Source organism: Sinohyriopsis cumingii, chromosome 19 (assembly GCF_028554795.1).
Source record: "Sinohyriopsis cumingii isolate HCF-2022 chromosome 19, ASM2855479v2, whole genome shotgun sequence".
In the NCBI taxonomy this organism is placed as follows: domain Eukaryota; kingdom Metazoa; phylum Mollusca; class Bivalvia; order Unionida; family Unionidae; genus Sinohyriopsis; species Sinohyriopsis cumingii.
In genome coordinates, this window is record NC_142979.1 from 7,061,194 (window position 1) to 7,081,657 (window position 20,464).

A 20,464-nucleotide genomic window follows, 5' to 3' on the forward strand; every position below is an offset into this window, starting at 1 on the left:
AGAAAACAAATAAGTTCTGGTTAATTAGAAGTGTTTTAAGTGGCTTTGTTATATTGTTTTTACTCATAAGCCAATCACCCTTATGGAAAACCTTTGTCTGATATGGCAATGCAGTTTGCATTCTAGAAAAACGTGTGTGCCTGTGTGATTAGGATTTCTAACATAGCTTTAACAATATTTCAGTCATATTACTACAATGTCTGCAGTGTGGCATTTTATAGTGATGTCTAGCACTGGAGCATCAAGCCGCAGACATGTAGCATCATGTCCCACCCAATCACATTATCCTGACACCAGGCCGACCAGTCCTAACACTAATCTCTTAATGCTGAGCGCCAAGCGAGGCAGCTGTTAGTATCATTTTTGTAAGTCTTTGGTATGACTCAGCCGAGGATCGAACCCACGACCTCCTGTATCCGAGGCAGATGCTCTAACAAATAGGCCGCGTCAGAAAAACGATGTTATACTTTGTGTTAATTACATGAATAGAGGTCATGATACATCTGCTCTGTCATTTTATGAAGTCTTGAGGAAAAAAGTTAGGAAAAGTCCAAAGTCCAAATTCCTGTAAATTCCTTTCCATTCTTGTAGTAGTTTTGCTACTGAATAGGAGCAAGATATAGTGTAGACAAGATACCCTAACAATCAAAAACTGACAAATGTATTAAGTGGAGGGAAGGGAGATTATTCCCCAAAATCTGAAGATTGAGAATACTCTCCATCTTAGGAAATACCTATATGTTATTTCTTTTGGGTGGGTTTTGATTTAGTAAACAGCATATATCTCAGGCAATTTATTAAAATATTGAAACAAGTAAAAATGGTGAGACAAGTCAATTTGCTACAATCATTAGTCCTGGATGAGTCGATAGTAATTTTTTTTAATATCTGCCCTGATTTCTACAATGGGTCTGGCTTTACAGTGTGGACCTTAGGTCCCTATAGTGAAGGAATATGTACTAGCTATCTAGCTATAGACCAACAAGTAGATCTCAACCTTTTTTTTTCTTCTGACATTACTGGTGGTGGAAAACAATGATACTTGGCGGCAGTATTTGTGCTCTAGTTTTCAGCCTTTGGCTCAAATGGGCTACTGGGGCAAATGGGCTACTGGGTCACTCGCTGCAACACGTATCACTACAAACATAAAATGGGCTACTGGGTCACTCGCTGCAACACGTATCACTACATACATTTTCAGGTCAATAACTGATGAATACCAATGTGTTCTGTTCTGAGCGGGATTCATATAAGAGAGGTGAGTGTTCAGGAGGATTTAAGGCAATGGGTCAATGGGGTTTTACTTACCAACTGCATACAAAGGTCAGTCAAATAAATGTATTAATTATTAGTGAGAGGCTGATAATCTGACACCATAAAACTCATGTGCATATCGTACCAAGCAATGTTTGACTCAGCTACCAATGTCAGATTAAAAAAAAGCAGAAAACTACTTAGTATGTTTCCAAAAGATATTTCTACCTTGCAACAAGAACGTTGATGCATAGGGGATATTTTTCCTTCTCCTGCGTCGATACAAATCAGATTCCTCTGACCCCATCCCATTTTTTATATTTGCACATTTCTGATTGTATCCCACTATTAGTAAATGTATTACAGGTAAATTCCAAGCAACGATACGAGTCCTTGTGCACCACAGGGATTTGTTACAAAGAAAATTAGGAGTATCCGTCCATGAATCAAGGGATGTGGGTTCAAACCTGTAACAATATATTGTCACAGGTTAGAACCCCATCCATTGATTCATGGACGGATACTCCTAATTTTCTTTGTAACGAACCATGTGCTTTGCGCTACCCCCGTTTCGTAAATTAACCTCACTTTCGTCTATTGATCAAGTAAATATCAGCAACTAAAAAAATATAATATTGAGTATTTAGATTACAGTTACAGTTTTTACATTTTGTACTCTATTTCACCTTCCCTGATCACAAAACAGGTCCAATTCAGCAATGTATCACAGTTTGAATATCAAAACGGCGCACTCCAGCCCGGTCCATGTATTTACCGCAAACCACCACAAACCTACCAGAAACCTCGTTAAAAATATATTTTTATGTGTATCTATATATTTTTGGTAACTCCTGGTACATGATTTTATTATTTTTATTCATGGATGTTATTAGTACAGAATATCATTAGTTAAATTTTGCTTACGTTACCCGAGTAGCTCGAGTGTTTCGTTTTGCATGGGATCTATAAATGGACATAGAACACGATTAATTTTACTATATGTTCTCCACATTTGTTTCTCAGTACTGACCTTGTGACAATAATGCAAATCAAATATTAATCTAAAATACCTTCAAAGATGACTTCACAGTGAAGTTCTTGTCAAAGGTTGACCTGCTCTTTTTTGATATGCTAGACTGTCACCAGAGCAACATGTAAACAGAACACATATTTCACTTCCGGGTCATTACCAAGGCCACTGCGCACTGTCGCCGAAATACACACAGACAACAATACCCTGATCTCATATTATGAAGAATAAACAATTACCTTTAAATCCCTACCAAAAATGCATTAAAAAATGCTCTTATATCAACACCAAAATGAGATAGGAAAAAACTGTTCTTAAAATAGACTAGAACTACATTCGCACTAATTGGAATAGCGGAGAACTCATCCCAGGTGTCAGGAGAAGTCTCCCCATTGTGGTCCGAGAAGTCGCCCCAAGGATCATATTAAGTAATTCTGAGATGTTGCCACATGGTTGTTAACGCTTTATTTATTGTTGTTTTTCTTCAACTTAATAACTTATTAAATCTATAAAATTTGCAACTTTGTTTAACTTTTCCATGTGTAGGATAATTTCTAGTTTGTAAATATTTTATAATTTATTCAACGAATTTTGTAATTGACATTTATCTGAAATAATGCGTCGGTATCTTTTGGACTGGCTATATGTTATACAGTTTTTACATAACATGGGATGACATGAAGAATATTCCACATATTGGTGGATATTAGTTTCCTTGATATTAATATTTGTAGAGATAGTGTTATCAATATTTTTTTTATTGCATTTACATCTAAAAATGAAACATGCGTAGTAGATGCAGTATAAGTAAATTGAATCGTCGGGTGAAAATGATTTAGACAATCAATACATTTCTTCAGTTGAATGCTTCCAGATCATAAATATGTCATCTAAAAAGCTGAACCAAAGAGATGGATTAAACTTTTCGTTTTGAAGAAAATCTTTTTCTAATTTACACTTGAAAGGGAAGAGTATGAAGAAGGCATATTAATACCCATTGACGTACCCATTATTTGTATGTAATTCGTATCAATAAATTGAAAATAATTATTTTCCACGATAAGTTTTACTATTTTACAAATATCTTCACTAGATGGTGCGCTGTTATTAGGATTGTTATCAAGAAAATATTTACACGCTTCAATACCATCTGCATGCGGAATGTTGGTATATAGTGATGTTACATCTAATGATACCAGGATTGAAATTATCAGATAGCTGTGGAATAAACTTCAACTTTTTAATAAAATTAGTTGTATATTTAACGTATGAAGGAAGTGATTTCATTAAAGGTTGTAAAGGTTGCAAAACACTATCAATAAATTTGGATAAGTTTTCAGTATATGAATTACAACCTGAAAAATTTAAAGGTAAATTATGGTCAGGATTTTTATGAGTTTTGGGTAATATGTAGAATTGAGGTGTACGAATGTTAAGAGGGAAAGTATCAAATTCCTCATATACAGAATAATAATTTTTAGCGATTTCATTAATGTATGTTGAATTTTTTTATTTAATTTCTTTTGACGGGTCTTCGATAATATATCTGTAGTATTTTTAATCATTTAATTGACGTCCAACTTCTTTAACATAATCATCTTGAATCACAATAATAATGGTGTTTGACTTATCATCCTCTTTAATCACTATACTGTCGTAATTCATTAAATTATATAAAGACTTAATTTCATCCTTAGAAATGTTATGATTACCAGTTAATATCTCTTTTGTGTTCGCGTATAAATAAAAATCTAAATATGAATCACGTAAAAGATGATTTAATTCTGTTAAAAGGTTATCTGGGTGACAAGTTTTGGAGTGACTTCTCCAGATACGTTGGGGCGAATTTTCCTAGGGCGAGTTCTCCATGGGGCGAATTAAATTTCGAACTGCAATAATAATCTTAATAATAAGACGAAATAGTGCTCATGTTTTAATTTTTCAGTGTATTCTACCACGTGGCATCTATTAAGAAATACAGTCTCAATAGACAGTGTATGTATAGAGTGAACTGAGCAATCAGTTTCATTTAGATTTTGGAGTGATTCACATTTCTCGTGTTCCAGTTGTAAGTCTGCAAACGTGTTTTATGTTGTGCTTAGATATTATTCGACAGGAAAAATATTTGTTTGGACATTTCAGTGGAAATAGAAAGTGCTCATTATCTGGACAATAATGATATTCTGGAACTGTTACCGCTTGGTAGAACGCCATCTTGACAACGTCACGGTTCTTGGGGTACCAGTACATTTCCGGTTTTGAAATTTATAAAGAATTTTTAATTCATTTAGTACTTTCACATATCTTTATTAAGATTAATTTGGGTTCAGTTAATAATACTGTATGTTCCTCGGACATTTTCATTTGATGATTAAATTAAGTTTTACAAAACTTCTTGGTTTTGCTTATTTTATGCACTCAAAGCAAAACGCGTACCGAATTCGACCGATTGACGAAAATAAAATAAAGCAATGCTTACCCTTTGAAAAGAGGCAATTGTCACAAGAATATTCTGTTCAAAACAATATTAATTTTGGATACCGGGGATACTACCCCCGTGTTTTCCTTACTCGAGATATGTCGGCCTATTCTGCACACAGCTTTGAAAAGATGGAATGTTTATCTAAGGGCTATAGAAATAAAATATTTTACTTTCGACTGTTTCTGTCAGCAGTTCAGTCGAGTAATTACGCCAGGTTTATAGTTTTACAAAATTTAGCTAAAAAATGCCAATAAATGGCAAGAGATATTAAGCAAACTAAACCGATCTTGTAATAACGTTAGTAAAGTTCAACAATTTATTTAAAAAATAAGCTATTATGTGGAAGAAAAACAACAATGAATGGGATGCAATGTTTTTACAACGTCTTAGATGAAGAGGAAAATTTACTAAAGAATTTAGAAACAGACTATACGCCGGGAAATTTCTTGAGAATTGTGTTCTAGTGATAAGTCGACACATCGAGTAGCAGACGATTTTGTACGTGTAGCATAACTTCTTGCAAAATTGGAAACTTGGATTAAAATGCAGTATTGTTTTAAGGTACAAAATTCCATCTTCTATATAATGTATTTATCTGTATGATTCTAAAAGATGCATAGTAAATCGGATTTTCTGGGTTACCGGTTCAAGAAGGTCATGAAGTGGGTCTTCACGTTGCCATTTAGAAATCACTTTTTCATGTGCATTTCGAAACTAAATGTGGGGTATTTTTGTACACTTCATGAGTATCACTTTTGTTACTTAAAGTACGATCGTTCTTTCTTGATACAAAATGGGTTTTTGAACAAAAATAACACGTGATTCAATGTTTACAGAAATGATATCGTTGCGCATAATTACCCGACGTGTAGAATTAGCCGAAATGGTGGTATATTTGAAAATCTGAAATGAATCTTAATATGCGCATATTTTTACCCCTCAGAAATGAAGCAACTTCTTCGTGACCACCCTCTCTTCATTAAATATTACTTATCTTATTTGTTTCGTTTTCGTAGGAAGCCTTATTGTTTCAAAAATTACGTTTCAGCAAAAGGACTATTCACCCTCTCTGCTGCTCAATTTAAAAAACATCGGTCTGATTTAGAAAATCTATTTAAATCCAAATATTAACACAACTGACAAACCGTCATGCCCTTAGGCTTTCTAATCTGGTCAAATTTTTGCTGTGGTTTGTTTGGGGTCTTGGGTGGGGGTGAGGGTGGAGAACTAAAAATTCAACTTCCCAACACTACACAACAAAATTTTAACAACCGTGGCCACATTTAAAACTGGATCAATATCATTTGCATAAATTTACAGAACTTTATGCCAGAATGTTTTCAGTCAAATTTGGTTAAATTTTGTTGAGCAGTGTTTTATAACAAGTTATAAATAAAAATTATGATTGGATGATTGATCATGTTATAAGCTCATTTGCCACGTGACTAGGTACGCTAATGAACCCTTGCAAATAAATGTAAATATGAAATCAAATTAAAAGATTTTAAACTGGTTCAACAAGAAAAAAGGTAAAAAATTCTCTAATACCTTCAGGAAGATAAGCCATTCCAAAAAAGTAACTTATGTACATAAGAATATATTATACAGACACTTGCAAGTATTGTGTATGTCGAACTGCAACAATTTTTCTTGAATACAGAACCAAGTGTCATTGTCTAAATACTGAAATATAAAATATCATTTTAAATTGCTTCTTCCCTCTTTTTATAGCAAAGCTCTCTATTCTTTCCACAGTCCATGCCCACCTTAACTCTCATCATTCTGTGCATATCGTTATGTTCATTATAGACTGTTTGGTCATTCTGGAGATAGCAAAAATGTATCTTAATCATCAAACTACACTCAATTCAAAAAGAACTTTCATTTAACAAATTTATAATCATAGGAAAATTTAATTTGGTTACAAGATAAGCTTAATATTAAAATCTTTTTTTATATCAAATCTTGTTTATAGCAAAATACTTGTTCCAATGGGGTTTGTAATATGGGTTCATGTGTATACATACAGCATACTTGTTCTAGTGGGGTTTTAATATGGGTTTATGTGTATACAGACAGCATACTTGTTCTAGTGGGGTTTTAATATTGGTTCATGTGTATACAGACAGGGAGGGAAATTACCAATCCACACAAACCACATTATATGTACTATGCAACCCTATTTCATCCAAACATCGCAGGACTGAAAATACTTGACCATCGCAGAATTCAAAATACGTGAACACTCTAATATTGAGATTGCTATGAAAGGTAAAATTTACGGGAACTAGCAATGTGTTCTTGAAGCAAAGATATTCCACAATTGTGCCTGAAAACCCAAATGCAGAACATAACCACAATGTGAAAAACCGACAGACAGATGGGCAGACAAGGATGACACTGTATACTTTGCCACTATCATTGTAGCTCAAGAAAAAAATGACAGGAACAGATAAATGTAGACAAGTTGAAAATAAAAACTGTTGCTAATAAATAGATAATTATCAAGTCTGTATAATTTAAAATGCTTTTTTAAAAATCAAAATATGTTAAAATGGAGGAAAGGAAATACACTGCTAATGACACAATTTGTAGCTGCTTGGTGGCACATTTTCATAAATGGTATAAACTATTAAAAGTTGTGTTTACATGCTGGTATATGATATAATTACAATGTAAAGTCTATGACTTTCATGAATGTGGCATGCATCATTTCCAAATGCATCAAACACCAAATACTGTAGTGTTCTTTGGTCAACTTAACAATCAGAGTTTGGAGGCATGATAATATTTTTGTAAAAATTTCTGGAAATTCAAGAATAACATTTCAAAATAGCACAAAAGCTATAGAATGTACCCAGGCAGTGTTCTAACCCTGTTTGTAATGTGCAATTAAGTATCTGATCAACATTCATCTAAATCATTGATTCCCAACCTTTATGGGTTGCGAACCTAAAATAATTTTATGAGCCTCACAACCCCTATTTTGATAAATTTTGCAACCTTAAAAATAAAATCCTGGCAACCCTCCTGAACTTCCTCATGACCCTGATTTGGGTAGTAACCTGGAGTTGGGAACTCACCGATCTAAATAAATAATGTTATGATATAAAGAAAGAAAATTCTACATGACCTGGCAAGAAATTTATGCTAAAGCTCGCTGTTTAAGACTAAATAAACTCGAGCATTAGAAAACCATATCTACAAATTCAGATACTGGTGTACATATATGCAATTACAAGGTGCTGAACTTGTTTGTTGTTACTGTAAATCTTACATACAAATAAGTTTTTATTAGAATTCTTTTATTTATGAGCTTACTTACTTCCATTCAAAGTTAACTCAGGTTGACATTCCTAGATTCTACTAGAATTTACAATAAAACGGTCTTTGTATTTATTGCTAATGAATTAGATATTCAAAGAATATGACAGTTAAATTTTAAAATTGTCTGTATATCAAAGATGTTACAACATACTTTTTTTCTTTTTTAGATTTTCTGCTGAGAAGGAAACAAACTTTGGAATGAGTGGGTAGCTCCTATTCTTTTTACATCATTTGAAAACGATTAGGTTTCTGAAGGTGTAATCTCGAAGATAATGCCTGGCAGCTGTCCTGTTTCTGTATTAGTTACGTTTTCACTTAATGCTGATTTTTCAAACTTGAATTTAACCCCTTCACATTCTATTTCTGACTTTCCTTTTACACCATTGTAACTTCCCGGTCCCTTCATAATAAGAAATATGTTATACTGTTTGTCCTTCTCAATCGGTACAGGTGCATCGAAGACGATATCATACATTTTTTCACTGGAGTCAGTTGCTAATTGTAGTCTCTTTATTGCTTTATCTGCATTATATGGAGCTTCCTTGATTGCAAGCGATACCTCATAATTGCCTGCACCTTGGCAGCAACCGTAAACTATAACTCCGTGGAGAAGAACATTTTTGGAGACTGAAAACATTATTGCATCAGATTTGTCTCGTTTATAACTCCAACCAGTTGCATGTTCATTAAATCTTTGAACAATATATCTATACTTTCTTTTCTTCATATTAAAGCCATCAACTGATTGTTGTGGCTTGACAAAATGTTTTAGCAACTTGACCTCATCTTCTTGTGGAAGGAATCCTGACTCAGAAACCACTTCAGTAAAATAGTCCCTGTTTATCAACGGAAAACGCACATGCTGAAGAAGCCCACCCAACATACGTTTCTTATTTTCTGTTGTTGGCTCAATCCCATGTTTCTGGCACTTACCAACAGCATACTTCTGAAGACCTTCATATATCTCCTGCTCTGATAATGCTAAGTCATCCGATTTTATTATTTCTGTCATACACTCCTCAGACAGTTCCGAAAGATCACTGAACTGAAAAACCTGTTTTGGTTGACGGAGGATGAACGCCAGACATTTCTCCTTAAGCTGCACATCATCATAGATATATGCATTTTCCAGAATGGTGCATATGTTGTAGGCTGTCATACTAACTTTCAAACGACGCAAACACATGTCAATCAGTGACTGGATGGAGTATTTCTTTGCTGTGTAGAGAATTGCAAGGACATTGTCAAGGTCAATGGTGATGTCTTCACAGTAAATGAATCTAGGATGAAAAATATTGCAGTAACTTATTAAACATTTATCAGAATTGTGCACAATATGAATTTACTAATTTTTGTGGAGAACCAATTGTTGTGGATTGCTTGTTTGCTACAAACCAAAAACTGAAAAATCTGATGAAAAATGATTCATCTGTGGCAACAATTATAAGGATGTCACCCCGAAGAGAAATTCAGGACCAAGATATATATACTAAACTGATAGTGTTCATTTTAGTTATTACATCTGTAAAATTATAGTACAACTGGCAAATATCAGGTGAAAATACAACACTGGAGGTTCGCTAACCTCCGGTATTGTATTTTCACCTGTTATTTGAAAATATTTTCAGTTGCAAATTATCAAATAATAATCACTGGAATCAAACTGAGCATCCAAAAATTGTGTACGATTTATAATGTCCAAAGTGAAGGATATATACAAGGATATATTAAGCATGCCAAGTGACAAATTCTAACCATACCAGTCTTTTGACAGGGTTATAGAATGACAAATTCTAACCATATCAGTCTTTTGACAGGGTTAAAGAATGACTAATTCTAACCTTATCAGTCTTTTGACATGGTTACTGAATGACAAATTCTAACCTTATCAGTCTTTTGACAGGGTTACAGAATGACAAATTCTAACCTTATCAGTCTTTTGACAGGGTTACAGAATGACAAATTCTAACCTTATCAGTCTTTTGACAGGGTTACAGAATGACAAATTTTAACCTTATCAGTCTTTTGACTGGGTTACAGAATGACAAATTCTAACCTCACCAGTCTTTTGACAGGGTTACAGAATGACAAATTCTAACCTCACCAGTCTTTTGACAGGGTTACAGAATGACAAATTCTAACCTTATCAGTCTTTTGACAGGGTTACAGAATGACAAATTCTAACCTTATCAGTCTTTTGACAGGGTTACAGAATGACAAATTCTAACCTTACTAGTCTTTTGACATGGTTACAGAATGACAAATTCTAACCTTATCAGTCTTTTGACAGGGTTACAGAATGACAAATTCTAACCTTATCAGTCTTTTGACAGGGTTATAGAATGACAAATTCTAACCTTATCAGACTTTTGACTGGGTTACATAATGATAAATTCTAACCTTATCAGTCTTTTTGACAGGGTTACAGAATGACAATTCTAACCTTACCCATCTTTTGACAGGGTTACAGAATGACAAATTCTAACCATCAGTCTTTTGACAGGGTTACAGAATGACAAATTCTAACCTTATCAGTCTTTTGACAGGGTTATAGAATGACAAATTCTAACCTTATCAGACTTTTGACTGGGTTACAGAATGACAAATTCTAACCTGATCAGTCTTTTGACTGGGTTACAGAATGACAAATTCTAACCTTATCAGTCTTTTGACAGGGTTACAGAATGACAAATTTTAACCTTATCAGTCTTTTGACTGGGTTACAGAATGACAAATTCTAACCTTAACAGTCTTTTGACAGGGTTACAGAATGACAAATTCTAACCTTACCAGTCTTTTGACAGGGTTACAGAATGACAAATTTTAACCTTATCAGTCTTTTGACATGGTTACAGAATGACAAATTCTAACCTCACCAGTCTTTTGACAGGGTTACAGAATGACAAATTCTAACCTTATCAGTCTTTTGACAGGGTGAGAGAATGACAAATTCTAACCTTATCAGTCTTTTGACAGGGTTATAGAATGACAAATTCTAACCTTATCAGACTTTTGACAGGGTTACAGAATGACAAATTCTAACCTTATAAGTCTTTTGACAGGGTTACAGAATGACAAATTCTAACCTTATCAGTCTTTTGACAGGGTTACAGAATGACAAATTCTAACCTTATCAGTCTTTTGACAGGGTTACAGAATGACAAATTCTAACCTTATCAGTCTTTTGACTGGGTTACAGAATGACAAATTCTAACCTGATCAGTCTTTTGACAGGGTTATAGAATGACAAATTCTAACCTTATCAGACTTTTGACTGGGTTACAGAATGATAAATTCTAACCTTATCAGTCTTTTTGACAGGGTTACAGAATGACAAATTCTAACCTTACCAGTCTTTTGACAGGGTTACAGAATGACAAATTCTAACCATGTCAGTCTTTTGACAGGGTTACAGAATGACAAATTTTAACCTCACCAGTCTTTTGACAGGGTTACAGAATGACAAATTCTAACCTTACTAGTCTTTTGACATGGTTACAGAATGACAAATTCTAACCTTATCAGTCTTTTGACAGGGTTACAGAATGACAAATTCTAACCTTACTAGTCTTTTGACATGGTTACAGAATGACAAATTCTAACCTTATCAGTCTTTTGACTGGGTTACAGAATGACAAATTCTAACCTTATCAGTCTTTTGACAGGGTTACAGAATGACAAATTCTAACCTATCAGACTTTTGACTGGGTTACAGAATGATAAATTCTAACCTTATCAGACTTTTTGTCAGGGTTACAGAATGACAAATTCTAACCATCAGTCTTTTGACAGGGTTGCAGAATGACAAATTCTAACCTTATCAGTCTTTTGACAGGGTTACAGAATGACAAATTCTAACCTTACTAGTCTTTTGACAGGGTTATAGAATGACAAATTCTAACCTGATCAGTCTTTTGACTGGGTTACAGAAGGAAAAATTCTAACCTTATCAGTCTTTTGACAGGGTTACAGAATGACAAATTCAAACCTTATCAGTCTTTTGACAGGGTTACAGAAATGTGAACATGCTCATACCAACTTATAATCAAATAAAAGAAACGCAGCCTTGAATGTATTTGGGTTTTTTTATATATTTCTACTGGCTTTTTTTAAATCAGCTGCCTGGATTAACAAGATTCTGATCGAGAAAAGTGAATCATGAATTAATTTTGTATCACTTATGTGTGAAGTATTTACTACTTATAAAAGTTTAAAATTTCCATGCATCCAAATTAATTTTTCTAAATCCAGATCTCAATAAAAATGATGTCCAAAGTTTTGATATAAATGCACAATGAAGTGGACTTTTATAAAAATGTCTAAATCCTAATCATTATCACCATCAAAATGTGTTATGCCAGTAGAGTGGAGTGGAGTTAGTCTCGTGAGTACATGGATAAAGTCAACATAGCACAGCCCTGAGAACTAAATTCTGGTTTTTATTTTGATCACCCAATTAGCCACAACTCTCAAAATTGGTATAACAGCTTAGAATTTAACAAGAATTAATACAGTAACATCTTTAAAATCCAGATTTACCCCCAGAATCCCTGTTTTCCCAAGTAAACCACAAAATTGCAAACAAAATTAATTCATTTATTAATTAATTGATGTAGTCATAATATATCAATCTGGCATTGAAAGGTAAAATTCATTAAATTTTTACAAGACTAAATTAAATTAAATACCAATACCAAGTAATGATTTCAGTAACTCCATTACTTTAATTCAGTAATCCTCAACATAAGATACCTCTTGTGTGAATTCCAAGTATTTAAGTCACAATGTACCAAATCCAGTCACATGTGACAAAAATACCATCTACACTCACTTATAAGTCAAGTCCAAATGCAAACTGCACAGACACAGATCAGCTGTGACATACTGCACCAGCAGATCAGAGTCTATGCAGTTTGTTAGTTGTAATCAGTCAATTTTCGGATATCTACTTCTAAAGTGAGGATACAATAATCATTTCTGGAATGAGGACCCATTTTTTCAAACTCATGTTTCTACACCTACAAACACCTGCATGCAACTATATTGCTGACAAACTGTCTTACACATGTCTGATTGCTAAAGAATTTAGAAGTTTCAGAATAATCATTTTATGTCACTGACAAGATGCTTCTGGTATGCAATACACAAAATACTACATAATTTATATCAACAAATGTAAATACTGATTCAAATGATTTTGTCTTTTTTTGTGTGTGGCAAAACACAAACTGATATGAAATTAAATTTCTATTACATTGGGAAGATACATGTATAAATACAAAGTATAGTTAGGTGAGGGTTTCCAATGAGGATTCTTCAAAGTTTCCTAAATGACAGGTACCCTTTGTACCAGATATACTGACAGGTTACCCAGTAATTTCAACATAATTTTGACTCTGCAAAGATCTTAACAAAAGCAGACCTACAGCAGCACTTGTTTGAAGATCTCTGGCTCAATATCGGTGATCCTAATTTCATCGGGATTGTTATGGACTGGTCCGCACAGCATGGCGTAAAATACACAACTGCGGCTTATCAACATGTATTTGTGTGCTTTAACTGGCTCTTCCTGCATCCCAACCAGAAATGTAACATCAGTTTCAATTTGTTTTGTCAACATTTGTCGATTAGTCTCTGCTAATGATTTTCTAGACTGCCAATCAATTTCAGGTAACTGATCCATGTTTAGATAAATGCGTCTGAAACATAAGAGGAAACACAAAAATTGAACTTATGGTAGTAAACATAATCATGAATGTATGCAAGTAAGGTCATAAGTGTGACATCTAATTGGTGAATTAAAGGATTTTCTGTCTGGTTATGTCTCTCATGCTCTAGTAGCAGTATCCTTAAATGTTTACCTACATATTAACTTCCCTCAGCTATCCAGTGCCGCAGACAGACCTCCAGTAATTATCAATAGTTTATAATTTAATGGTGAAAAATACTACATGTATACACTATAACATAAAAAGATGAAAAACAATAAGAAGGGAATATATTTTTTCTGTGGCATCAAAGTGTTGGAGGCAAAATGAGTTGATAAAAAAACAGACATTAATGTTTTGTATAACTATTTAAAACAAAGAGTATAACTATTTAAAACAAAGAGTCCATGTAAATGATGATGCTCTATTATCTGAAAAGAAATTCCAGGAATTAAAGATAAGACCATTTCTTTATTTTAACTGCTGAGTACTGAAGCCGTCTCTGATATTCTTGAGTGACAAGATTTTCAAATTAGCCACTGTGGCAGCCATATTGGATGTATGATAAACATCCTATTCATTTAGGATAAACTAGATGCCATTAGAACACTTTTATGAAAACATCCTGTTGATTTGATTATCCATTAAAGCGAATTAGTGACAAGATTTCATTGTGGCAGCCATGTTTGGGGTCAAAACAGAATCATTCTGATTCAGGACCAATTTGATATCTTAATTAGTCTTCAACATTTAAATTAACAGCCAGAACATTTTCATTTAGAACCAACTAGGCATAATAAGAAGCCTTTTTGGCAAAACCCCATTTAAATATGACCATCTATCTATTCATGTGGAATATCAATAACAAGATTTTTAAGATGGCCAATGTACTGGCCATATTGCTTGTCCAAGCATATCCATTTTCATTAGGACAACTAGACATGACAAGTCATCTGTTGAAAACCTTTTGTCAATACAAGTTTCTGCGCAAATGGCACAATTTTCATTTAGAAAAACTACATATCACAAGTCTTTTAGTGAAAACCCCATCATGTGACCATCCATTCAGGAGGAGTAGAGATAATAAGTTTCTCAAGATGGCCGTTGTAGTGGGAATACTGGAACAACAACATTTTCATTTAGGACTAACTAAGCCATAGGATGATCATGTACCAATGGTACGAAAATTCATAGTTCTTGCATTCTGGTTCATAAGCTGTTATTTCTGTCCAACCCTGGAAGCCAGATATTACAAGGAGAAAAGGCCTCACATAATGTGAAGGGACAGCATGGATAATTATCTTGAACACAGGAAGAGATGAGGCCTCACATGAAAAACATGCTCCATTCCTCTAAATTCCTACACTTGCATACATGTACGATATTATGCATGGTTAACCTGTTGAAATGACATATCACTATATATATATATATATATATATATATATATATATATATATATATATATATATATATATAAGAAAAGAAAATAATCAACAGGTTTTCCCCTTGTCTACTGTCAGGAACACAAATGCACATGACGTATTGTAGGCTTCCTATCTTGGATATAACTGTAAGTAAAATTCATCTAGTCGTTTCACTCCTGCTAAATCAGGGTTTCCCAACTTGTGGGACATGGACCCCTGGGGGTCCGGAGGGTTATTCCAAGGGAGCCTGGGGGTCCAGAGGGTTATTCCAAGGGAGACTAGGGGTCCAAAGAGTTATTCCAAGGGAGCCTGGGGGTCCAAAGGGTTATTCCAAGGGAGCCTATAAGTACAAGTAGAAGCATGTGGAGGGCAACACATTTTTTGTTGATCTTATGAAGGTCTACGAAAGGTTGGGAACTACTGCTCAAAATGAATTCTTAAGGTGAGTCCGGACAGCAGATCCATATTTTTTTTCTGAACTAGTCTGAGCTGAAAAATTCATAACCATGGGGGGTGAAATATCATACGACATACAGGTGTGGACTAAAAAGTGTAACTCGTAGCCATACCTGTACATAGGACCCAAAACACCCTATTGTAGATAAATCTGGTATTTAATCATAAAATATCATATTAGATAAGATTAATGTATAATATGCATTGTTATGATTAAGCATACAGGACACTGACACTTGTCTGGGCCATCTGGCTGCGGCAGGGAACAGTTTGAGCATACCTGGTGAAAAGTCCTACAATGTAAGACATCACCCGATATTTTTGTTCTGGGGGGTGAATTTTTTGGGACAAAGGGGATACCACCCCCCTGTTTTCCTGACTCACGATATGTCGGCCTATTCTGTGCATAGCTTTGAATAAATAAAATATATTACTTTGGACTGTTTCTGTCAGCAGTTCAGTCGAGTAATTAGGTCAGGTTTATAGCTAGTTTTACAAAATTCAACGTAAAAATGCCAATAAATGGCAAGAGATATTAAGCAAACTAAACCGATCTTGTGAAAAGTTAGTAAAGTTCAATATTTTATGAAAAATAAGCTATTACGTGGAAGAGAAGCAACAATGAATAGGATGTAATGTGTTTACAACATCTTGTTGATAGGGAAATATTACTACTGAATTTAGAAACAGACTATATGCCGGGGAATTTGTTGAGAATTTATGTTCTAGTGGCAAATAGACACGTTGGATAGCAGACGATTTTGTACATGCGGGACAACTTCTTGCAAAATTGGAAACTTGGATTATAGTAATTCAGATTTTCTGGGTTACGGGTTAAAGAAGATCATGGAGTGGGTTTTCAGGTTGCCATTTAGAAATCACATTTTTGTGTGCATTTAGAGTCTAAATGTGGGATATTTTTGTACACTTTATGACTATCACTTTTCTTAATTAATGTACAATTTTTCTTTCTGGATACAAAATAGATTTTTGACCCAAAATAGCACGTGATCAAATGTTGACAGAAAAATATATATATATATATATATATATATATATATATATATATATATATACCCTCAATATCAAATGTTCACTGTGCAGTAATATGCATTTGTTTCTATCAGTCAACAAAGGTACACTTTCAGCAAGTGAAGTGTACTGTAATGAAACAGAGCACACGACAGTTGCTTGTGTTACAAAAGTACATGAATTACTTGTTTTAGAATCAACCAAATAATGATAAACATCACTGAAAGTCTATGGCATTAAAAAAAATTACCTCTTTAACAAAATCTTAAACAATAAAGAATATTTTAAGCAATCCATAATATAATAATCATTTGCCTTTTCAAAAAAAAAAATATGTCCACTAGTGCAATTATAAATTACCTCCCTCATTATCAACAACAATAATAATAATCACAAAAACAAGCAACAAAAAAAAAAGATTATTTTCAACAAATTAAACATATCTGAACAAATTTAACATATTTTAATGTATTTAAATAAAGCACAGCTGTTACTGCATTTCAAATGCATTTGCTGTACTTGTATACTTTACTGTTACTGTTGTGGTGTCTTCATTCTGTTGCATCTATTCTTTAATCTTAGTATTGTTGTTCTGGTGTTGTAATGTCTGATTTTTTTCTCCATTGAACAATGATATCAGTGCAAAGATGATTATATGAAATTCTTGTTCAGTCACCCTCGTACTTCTTATACAAAGTACATTGTACATTGTACATTTAAGACCGGAAGTCAGCCCTGATGGGGGGGGTCAACGTCTAAAGCGTTGTGTGAACTCCCCACTCCCCATTCCACTGACGAGGAATAAGAAGACAAATTTTCAGGAATACCACACAAACTTTGCAGCACATATCGACACTTTTTCACTAATTAAAGTTTTGTCGGACTACTTACTCCGCTGTCCTATTCCTAATGGATTTAAATTCTGCCACAAGAAAATGAACGCGTTTCGGTTCCGTTGACCTATATTTTAGTAGTCTGAAATGCGATGAAAGCCGGGAATGCCAAAATCGGGTAATGGGATGGTAACTTACCTTTAACGAAACGAAGCTATCTAATCGCTTTCTTCAATATAGTATATTTTATTTTCTTCATTAAAGAAACAGTTTAAACTAATAACACAGGGGATCGATCTATCGTTGCTTACAATTTGCCTGTCATACATGCACTATATAATAACTGCAAGGGAGGACACTCTCTCCTTTCTTGAGTGACCTATAGCAGAGATCGGCGTCGCGTCATGTAAATATATTATTCGTATCACGTGATACACAAAAGTGGAACTAGGACAAGCAATGACAGAGGCTGATAATATAACGTGTAAGGAAATACAAAACAATGGTGTGTATATATATATATATATATATATATATATATATATATATATATATATATATATATATATATAACAGAGATTCTCTGTTTTGATTTAGTCTATAATGAAGACAGTTTTAATTCATGTTTTTAGAACATTTTGAAGAGTTAACCTATATGTATCATTTCATAATAATAAAGTTGTATATTCTTTTAGTGATAATACACTTGTACACACAAGAAGTTTTAAAACTGATGACAATGTAGAAATGTTTATCATTTAGTAAATAACATGCCATCCTGAAATATTCATGAATCATTTTACTTTTAGTTAGAATATCAAAATAAAATCTATTGGTGATGCAACTTTGGTCTTTTTTTTAAAGGAAGTTTCCACCGTTTTGGAATCATTGTTTCCTCTATATTTTTATTGGCAACCACATCACTGCCATATTAGGTAGTTTGTGTCCTCTCATTGGTTAAAATAAAATGACCTCCTGCATTTATTTATAACTTATTTTCATTGGCCTCCCTTATAGTTATTGTATAGTGCATGTATGACAAGTAAATTGTAAGCAACGATACGAGCCCCTGTGTCTCTTTCCACCATGTCGGCCAATTCTGCGCCTCTGGTAATTCCGGGCATCGATACGTCATTTCTGTAAACATTGGAACAAGTGATGTCTCTGGTTGAAAATCCAATCGTGTCAAGAAAGAATGATCGTTCTTTAATTGAGGAATTCATAAAGTGTACAAAAAATATCCCACATTTCCATTCTAAATGCACGTGAAAATGTCAAGATCAAGACCCACTCCACGACCTTCTTCAACTTGTAACCACAACACAAAGCTATATATAGTATAAGTCACATGTGTCATGTATGCGCATTTACTCATTTTTAATTAAATATAAAATGTTTTTGTAAAATTTAACAATATCCCGTGTGTCCAAAATTAGCATTATTTTGAACAGAATATTCTGGTGAAAACTGCCAATAGTTGTGACGGAAACATTACATGCGCAGAAAAGCCGACAGCGCTTTGTGTGTGTGTGTGTGTGTAAGAAATATGATTTCTTATTACTGAAATTATATATAATAACTGATAAATGGACGGTCACTGAACTGCGCAGTGGAAAAGTATAGTTAGGTGAGGGTTTCCAATGTAAAAGTAAACTAACCCCACACCTCGTTGGTTAACGTGTAATACTTGCATTTGTTTCGTTAAACGTGGAAGACAAGGCATTTAGAGTGAAGTAATCGACTTGCATTTGTAAAAGTAAACAAAAAATAATATTCTATGTTTTTGGACCTTACCTTTTCTTAGTTTGGCAAGCGTTGTTTGTCACTGGATATTCTCTGCCAGATTTCATACTCATGTTTTATAGTGTTTAAAATAGACGGGAAAACCCCTTATGTTTCTAAAAATAGTATTATTGACCGTGTTGATACCAAGCCGAACCTAGAATAAAAAATAAAAATCTATTTATAGTTTGAATGAATTAAAACAATAATTGGACAAAAGCTGTCATGAGCTTTGTGTCCATATGAAAAAGACATTCATTCAAACATGATTTGTAAGACATACCAATATTGCTTAGATACAACTGGGCTAAATACAAAGAGCAGTGTCGGATTGGGATTTCCCCCGTTTCTCCATTTAGCTTCTGATTAGTCGACATAATTTAAGTAGGCAAAATATTGTAAAAAGGACTTGAAGGATTCAAGAATTATATATATATATATATATATATATATATATATATATATATATATATATATATATATATATATATATATATATATGTGTGTGTGTGTGTGTGTGTGTGTGTGTGTGTGTGTGTGTGTGTGTGTGTGTGTGAATGTAACTCACATTTATAGGCTAAAATCGATATTTAAGTTTAATTAAAAGCAAAAGCACAAATTTGGGACTAAAAAGCATGCAGAGTTCAGATTACGCCTTGCTTAAAAAAGAGAGGGGCTAAAAGTCAGGCACTTGATAGTACATAAGACAGACAGTAAAACGAAACGGTAACACATAAAGCATAGGCTCCAGTAGTACGTAATTTGGTGTTTTGCTATATTCGCTACACTTTGGGTACACTGATACCTGTCCTGGCATCTAACCCCCACGACAAGTTATCCCCTAGGTGGGTCGTTGTCTGTGGTTCACTTTTGTGTCCCGCTGAAGGTGGAGCCTCCAGGTGTAAACACACACGTTACGCAGTTGAGCAAATTAGGTTGGTTAGAGTGAATGCTGGCTGATTCGGACCGTGGCTGATTCGGACCAGAGCTGATTCGGCCCAAATGACGGGCTTATTCGGACCAGATGACTGGCTGATTCGGACCATGTGAACTATTACAAGAAAAACCGTGTAACACACATTATTAAGTTTAGTAGTTATTGCTGTTTTTGCAGATATACTAAGAGAATATAA

The 20,464-nt window shown here is 33.9% G+C and overlaps 1 protein-coding gene across 2 annotated transcripts; it reads right to left on the reverse strand.

The window, feature by feature from the left end:
- Positions 1-8,054: 8,054 nt before the first annotated feature.
- LOC149775100 (BTB/POZ domain-containing protein 6-like) lies at positions 8,055-19,485 on the reverse strand. 2 transcript variants are annotated; one of them, XM_089943029.1, is made up of 3 exons: positions 19,344-19,485; positions 13,520-13,792; positions 8,055-9,373 (listed from the first exon to the last, which is right to left on the reverse strand). In XM_089943029.1, the coding sequence occupies exons 1-3, from the start codon at positions 19,403-19,405 to the stop codon at positions 8,335-8,337; spliced, it is 1,374 nt and encodes a 457-aa protein (XP_089799155.1). In that variant the 5' UTR covers positions 19,406-19,485; the 3' UTR covers positions 8,055-8,334. The 2 variants fall into 2 exon arrangements, with proteins under 2 accessions (XP_089799155.1, XP_089799156.1); XM_089943030.1 differs by lacking the exon at positions 19,344-19,485 and adding an exon at positions 17,608-17,728.
- Positions 19,486-20,464: the final 979 nt, after the last annotated feature.

Excerpts from the sequence above, each read along its gene's own strand:
- LOC149775100 (XM_089943029.1), bottom strand. The coding sequence starts at position 19,405 with ATGAGTATGAAATCTGGCAGAGAATATCCAGTGACAAACAACGCTTGC. Across the intron at positions 13,793-19,343 it reads GCTTGCCAAACTAAGAAAAG|ACGCATTTATCTAAACATGG; the intron begins GTAAGGTCCAAA and ends CTTATGTTTCAG. Across the intron at positions 9,374-13,519 it reads ATCTTCAAACAAGTGCTGCT|ATTCATTTACTGTGAAGACA; the intron begins GTAGGTCTGCTT and ends TTTTCATCCTAG.